The sequence below is a fragment of the Orycteropus afer genome, unplaced genomic scaffold (genome assembly GCF_000298275.1).
Source record: "Orycteropus afer afer isolate SDZICR_OR568_19922 unplaced genomic scaffold, OryAfe1.0 scaffold00020, whole genome shotgun sequence".
NCBI lineage: Eukaryota > Metazoa > Chordata > Mammalia > Tubulidentata > Orycteropodidae > Orycteropus > Orycteropus afer.
This window is the reverse complement of record NW_006921607.1, coordinates 8007104-8014409: the sequence shown is the minus strand read 5'-3', so window position 1 is coordinate 8014409 and position 7306 is coordinate 8007104. Positions and strand designations below refer to the sequence as shown.

At 47.2% G+C, this 7306-nt stretch overlaps 1 protein-coding gene across 1 annotated transcript in view; it reads right to left on the bottom strand.

Moving 5' to 3' along the window:
• The window catches only part of EFCAB8 (EF-hand calcium binding domain 8), a 127272-nt gene that overhangs the window by 95445 nt on the left and 24521 nt on the right, over nucleotides 1–7306 (bottom strand). Inside the window, exons 5-6 of the mRNA XM_007934719.2 lie at nucleotides 4461–4595; nucleotides 1553–1659 (exon numbers count right to left, since the gene is read on the bottom strand). Coding sequence (XP_007932910.2) covers nucleotides 1553–1659; nucleotides 4461–4595 — 242 coding nt within the window. The remainder of the gene's footprint in view (nucleotides 1–1552; nucleotides 1660–4460; nucleotides 4596–7306) is intronic.

Genomic DNA, 7306 nt, shown 5'->3' with positions numbered 1-7306 from the left:
ATGAGTCCAAGGGACCAGTAGACCATGTGATCCTCAGCCTATATGACCACGAGACCAGAATTAGATGGTGCCTGGCTACCACTGCCAACCACTCGGAGGGGAATCAGTTCAGGAGATCCTAGATAGAGTAGGAGAACGATGTGTAACAAAACTCAAAATCATAAAAAAAAAAAAAGACTAGGCTTGCTGGTCTAATAGAGCCTGGTAAAACCCCTGAGACTATGGGCCCTAGTTACCTTTCAGGTCTGCAACTAAACTCACTCCTGTGGCTTCCAGCCCAACAACAGACAGGCATATAGGGTAATATTTACATCAGGTAGATATGCTCCTTGGAGCAATCAATCATGGGAGAATAGAAGGACAGTATTTGCACAGGGAGACAGCTCAGGGGGCAGAAATGTATAGGAAGGAAGGAGATAGGGAAGAGGTAACTATAAGGAGGAACTGGGAAGACAGCTGTTACATTGTAGGGAATTTCAGTCAATGTCATGAAACAATATGTGTATGAACTGCTGCATGGAAAATGAATTTGCTCTGTAAACTTTCACCCAAATCACAATAAATTTGAAAAAAAAAAAGTCATTGAATGCCTAGGATAAGTCAGGAACTGAAATATAGAATCAAGCCAAACAAGTATAGGCCCTGCCCTCATAGAGTTTACAGTCTAGAGGAGGAGCCAGATATTAAACAAAGAGTCCCACTAATAATGTATGAGCACACTGAATAAAGAGGGTTTGAAGAAAAGACGGTCAATCCCATGAGGGTCTTTTGAATAGAGCAACCTGACTTGGACTAGAGAGTCATGGAGGGCTTCCTGGAGGAAGTGGCAAGTGGAATGAGAGCCAAAGGAAAAGCAGAAGCTATGTAAGTGGGGAGGGTCGTGGAAAGGATGGCAGAGCACACAGAGACCACACAGCCTTTCAGAGGAGGTGGGAAAAGGCCACAGTGGCCTCACAAGAGGAGAGAGTGGGCAGAAGAGGCTGCTAGGCAACAGAGGTCAGAACTTTGGGGACTTCGTAAACCATGTTAAGGATCCAATTTCCATTTTAGGAGCAGTGTGGGTGGATAAAAGGCTTTCAGCAGAGAGGCATTTAAAAAGCTAACCCTGGCTGCTCTGTGGGGCTAGTGTGGTGAGCAGTGGGGAAGCTGTTTCTGTTATTGAGGGGGGAGGTGGTGGTGGCCTGGACTAGGTGAAGCAAAAGATAGGAGGTAGAATTAGGACTTGGAGTCAGGCTGGTCTCTGGTTTATAAATCTGGGGCTGCTCAATAGTCCTAAGTCATTCAAGCACTCACTGCAATACCCACTGAGTACTCGCCAGCACAGTATCAAGTGGGGCAGTTATGCAGTCAACAACGTAAGTGGCTGCTGGCCCCCCAGCCCCTCTTGTAACTCTGGGCACTCAGTGGGCCCTCACTACCTGATTACTAAGGCACCACACTGAGCAACATTCCCAGAGGGCCCCAACCCATGCTTATGGTTGGCTCTGCCAATGGAGCTCTTCAAAGGGCAATTGCATGGTCCTAATGGCCAAGAGTGGGCCCAGAGACTCACCTATCTTCTGGTCAGCAGATGCAATGGCGATCAGGTCCATGTTATGGAGACATACCATGTCGATGACCCACATCTGCTGGTTGTGCGGCCGCTGGATCTGGTTAAGTGGGCCAGAGAAAAGCAGAGGAGACCCAAGGCTGGGAAGCTTGCCCAGGACAGCACAGCCATGGGCACAAAGTCCCCGTGAACCATCTCCTATCCCGTGAGGCCCTAGAGCCAGGCACCAGACCTGGTGTGGAGCCCAATGCTACCACCAACAACTGGGCCTTGGATAAATTCCCTAACCTCTCTGAGTCTCAGTTTCCACATCTGTAAAGGACATCCATCCTCACAAGCCCTTTTTAGCACAGTTTGACAAGATCTACCAAAATTTTACAGGTGTAAAATTTTGATCCTGTCACTGCCGTCAAGTCAGTATTCCATTTCCAAGATGAGTCTATGGGTACATTTGCAGGTCCTCACAGAGGAGTGTATGCCAGGGTGGCATGGCAGCCCTGCTGGGACAGCAGCAGCTAGAGAAAGCTTGAGAGTCATCAGGAGAGATAGCTTGAACAAATCCGTACCACATGAAGGGCCAAGGAGGTGTGTCCACACTGATACCAAGATACTAATGAAAAAGCAAGATGGAAAGCAGCATTATGTGCTGTCATTGGTGTATTTTTGGAAAGAAAAAAAAAGAGAGAGAGGGGACAAAGATTATTAATGGTTACCAGGGGTGGAAGGGAGGGGGAGAATTTTTTTGTTTTGGGGGAGGTGAGTTTATGTTACGGGTGGTGGGATATTTTGGAAAAGGATAACGATGTTGGTGGCACAACAGGAGAAGTGTGATCAGTGTCGTGGAATTGCAAATGCGGAAGTTGTTGGACTGGGAATGTTTTGCTGTATGTATTTCCACCATGATTAAAATATATATGTATACGGGAAGCACATGGATAGTATATCTGTGGAAGAACTGGTCCCAGTAGCTGCCTCTAGGGAGAGGAACTAGGGTCTAGGGGCTGAGAAGAGAGAGACCGACACCACTGTCTAACCCTCTGTGTGTCTGAATCTTGTTTACCATCTGCAGACATCACCTAGTCAAGGAGGAATTATTCCACCAGATTGTGAGAAATGCTGGAATAAGCAGGCTAATGCACCTGGCATAGTGCCTAGCTCTCAGTACTGGTAGGGGACCAGTGCCCTTCCTCACTCTGACATCCATCTAGACAGAATCTGGGCTGGCAATCTGGGCAGGAGGGGAGTGGCAAGCAAAGGCTCGTCAGAAGGAATCAGCTGCCCAGGGGACAAAGGCTTGGGGCTGGAAGACTGGAGGCAGAGTTAGGCTGGCCAGCTAGGGAACTTGTATTTTGCTGACTGAATAATGCCACAGGCTCCCTTCTGGCGAAAGCAGAAAGGTATGATCAGGGAAAACCAAAGGAGGGAAGGAATCATTTTAAGACATTTCCTCTGAATTCAGAAGCGATGACAGGGGCAGGAAATGGGCAGTTTGATCAGAATGCTGGCAGCATCAAGAGCAGAGAGGCCTGCTAGGGGCACCAAGATGGCTCAGGCAGCAAGAACAACGGGCCCGGGGCCCTCCTGATGCCATTTCTAGCTCCCAGCACTCCAGTCAATCTCACATGACTCCCTCATTCAAATGAGAAAACCAGAGCACTAGGGTTTTCTGTGACTTGCCCAAGGTCCACACCCAAAACCCCAAGGCTTTTGATCTACATGAGAGCGGGTGGGCAATTGGTGGTCACAGGTGGTACTTGGAGGCTCAATCTTACCAAAATCTACTTGCCAAAGGAAGTACTTTGCTCAAGGAAGAATTCCCGGGTCAGCTGGGGCCCTCCCAGCAGCCTTCCTCTGCCCCATTAAGTGGCAAGAGGTGACCATGTAGCAACCAAATCCAGGAAGTCCGGTTGCAACGCACCCTGCCCACCATACACACACAGAAAAGGAGGGTGGAGGGATGCTAGAAACATCAAGCCTCAGGAACACGGATGTGAACTGGACCTCCACCACCTCAGTCCCTCCCTAAGCAACTAGACCAGGACAGGATACATCAGACCCCCTCCTCCACCAAAGGATAACACCTGATGCAATTATGAAACCCTCTGCAGTTCCACCAGGTTTACAGAACCATTCATGCTGTTGGCAGCATTCTCAATAAGCTTTTCTTCTCTGGAGATCAAAACCAAGTGCACAGTGGCTTCCTGAGTGGTTTATCACTTACACTTGATCAGGACCTGGCAGCACAAGGCTTACATTTGTTGGGTACTTGCTGCGTGCCTTGCCCTATTCTAAACACTACACATATATTATGTCATTAAATCCTTCCAAGAGCCCTATAAGGAAGCACTATTACTAACCCCACTTGATGAGAAAACTGAGGCACAGAGAACTATAGTACCTTGTCCCAGGTCACAGAGCTGGTAGGTGGTACAGTGGGGATTCTGACCTTGGTAGTCGAGCTCTAGAGTCCCTGCTCACAACCACCTTGATTTTCCTGTTTGGTCCATGCCAAGGATTTAAAAGCCATCATAGAAAGAGAATCAGCAGTATGGTGGTGGTTTGGATGTGACAAGGGAAGGGAAAGAGCCTTACTTCTAGCATGGGAACCCTGGTGGATGATGATGCCACTCAGTGAGATGGGGACACAGGAGCAGAAGCTAGGTGGGTGGGGAGGGACAAAGTGACACTCTATTTGGACAAACTGGGTTTGCGCTGTCTGCTGGCCACCCACATAGCAGAAATGTGAAGCTCAAGGCCCACAGTGAAGTCGGAACCGGGGGCCCTGCCCTGTGACTCCACGTCCAGGGCTGCTTAGACCATGAGCTCTGACAATGGGCCTGCTCTGGGTGTGTATCAACTTCATGATCAGACTTTTCGGTGACCCATGTGTGTTTCACAGGCCCCACTCACCTTAAAGGAGTTCAGCAGTGAGAAGGCCTCAGACCAGAACTGCAGGATCCCATTTTTGGTGACAGTCAGGAAACAGCCAATCTTCTTGAAGCGATGGATTAAATACTCCACTTTCACAATTTCACACCCATGATTCCTGTGGAAGGTGATAAGAGAAACAAGAGCCCAAACAAAAACAGTGCAGATGGGAGAGGGCACCCACATCAGAGCTACAAAGGGGGAGAAATCAAAGAAAGCAAGAGAGCTTCATGTGCACACAGGCACAAGCAAGTCACTGCAGCTGGCTGTGAGAGACATGGATTCTGCCCCTTCTCCAAGGGGGTTTCTATTCAATTACGAGCAAAGAGAGACCCAAGTATGATGCAGGTATGAGACAAGGAGCCGAAGGCAGCAAGTTTATTCTGTGAAAGAGCAATCAGCTTCTTCATGATGCATGATGTGATGGGACAAAGGAGCCAGGAGAGATCTTCTGCAAACCTTCTTTTATAAGAAAAGCAGCGCACACCAGGTGAGTGGACCAGACCTTGTGATTGACAACTGTGAAAAATCACTGCTTCCAGCAACTTCTCTAGTACCCTGGGGTAGAGAAGGGAACACAGCCCAAGAAAGAGACACAAGTGGACAAGGGGACAGTGAGAAATTAGGACATGGTGTGACAGGCACTAAACACTGCAACAGTTCCTGGGGCAGACCTGGCCTCATAGGATGACACCCTACAGCTCCCCCCATATGCTTCAGTGCTACCTTTCTGTGGCTTCTCTTCTGCCCCAACATTGGCTAAGCCAGCTACCTGGTTGGTAAGGGTCACCACCTTTGACTTCCCAATGTGGCATGGGACATACTCCTACTTGATCCGCTTGCATCTCTGGACCCAAACAGAGCAGATGACATTACCTCATTGTTCAGGCACTCTGGGGATAACAATTTGTGTGGAGTTATGTCCCAGGTTACCAGCAGAGCTACAACCAAACCCCAGGCACCTAGACCCCTACTCCAAAGCCTTTTCCCAATGTCACCATGGACATGACCTAGCCTATGGTATAAGATAAATCACATTACTGTGAAATTCTCTTGCCATTAGAATCCCTGCAGGAGAGAGGGTAAAACTTGCATCTGGACACAAGTCTCTCCTGACTTCTGCCCACAGCTCTGTATGAGTGGTGGTGGATATTCTCAGTCACTTCCCTAGCAACATCACTTCCAATTCTGCCACTTCTGCCAGCGCCAAGAGGCCTTGGTTTTCTAACATGGAAAATAAGGATACAAAAGTCTTCATTGCTGCCTCACAGGCCACTGCGAGGAGCAGATACAACAGTTTGGAAAGCTATGAAAAGCTAAGAGTGCCCTCAGGGAGATGTCAGGTAAGTGGTCTCATCTCCTCATCTATACAATGGAGGAGAGGACCATCACCTCCCAGGACTGCTGTACAGTCAGTGAGACAGCACATTGGTGAGTTTGGCCCAGGTTCAATAAAGGTGAACCCACCTTTCTTTCTTTTAATTATATTGTCCTAAGACATAAAACAGGAGCTCTGATAGTGTAGTGCCTAAGGCACCTGACTGCTAACCAGAAGGCTGGTGGTTTAAACCCACCAGCCACTCCTCGGAAGGAAGGTTGGGCAATCTACTTCTGTAGTGATACTGCCTCAGAAACCCAAGGAGGGGTCGCTATGAGTCAGGGCCAACTTGACGGCACATAACAACAACAATATATAAAACATCAAATTTGGGGAGCTGCTGCATTGTAAATTTTGGTCAATGACATGAGACAAAGTATATGTGAACTGCTGTATGAAAAGTGAATTTACTCTGTAAATCTACACCCAAATCCTAATAAAAAAAAAAAAATCAAATTTGCCATTTGAACCATTTTTAAGTGTACAATTCCATGACACTGCTTATATTCCCCACGTTGGGCAACCATCACCAATATCTGTTTCCAAAACGTTTTCATCATCTGAATAAGAAACTTCCCATCCCTCCCTCCCCTCAGCCTCAGGTAACTATGAATCTATTTTGGTCTTTTTCCATTTGCCTATTCTGGCTATTTCAACTAAGTGGGATCATACAATAGCTTTCCTTTTGTGACTGACATACTTCACTCAACAGTATGTTTTCAAGATTCATCCATGTTGTAGCACGTGTCAGGACTTCGTTTCTCTTTATGGCAATCTTCCCTTGTGTCTACAGACCACATTTTGTTTATCCATTTATCTGCTGATGGAGACTTGGGTTGTTTCTACCTTTTGACTGTTGTGAATGATGCTGCAGTGAACACTGTTGTACAAGTACCTGTTTGATTCTCTGCTTTCAATTATTTTGGCAATTCCACCTAGGAGTGGAATTGCTGGGTGCCACTTGAAGTCAATATTTAAAAGTTATGAGTGCAGGAGATACTGAGTGGGAGAATAATGTAGAACAAAACTCGAAATCATGAAAAAAAAAAAAAGACTAGGATTGCTGGTCTGATAGAGCCTGATGAGACCTCTGAGACTATGGCCCCTAGTCACCCTTTAGGTCTGGAACTGAACTCACTCCTGTGGCTTCCAGCCAAACAATAGCAGGTATATGGGGTAGATACACTCTATCGTTATATCAGGTAGATACACTCCTTGGAGTGATCAATTGTTGGAGTACGGAAAGGCAATGTTTGCACAGGGAGATAGCTCAGGGGGCAAGAATGCATGGGAGAGAAGGACACAGGGAAGAGGTAACTACAGGCAGGAAGTGGGAAGAGAGCTGCTACATTATGGAGAATTGCAATCAATGTCACAAGACAAAACGTGTATGAACTGCTGCATGGAAAATGAATTTGCTCTGTAAACTTTCACCCAAATCACAATAAAAA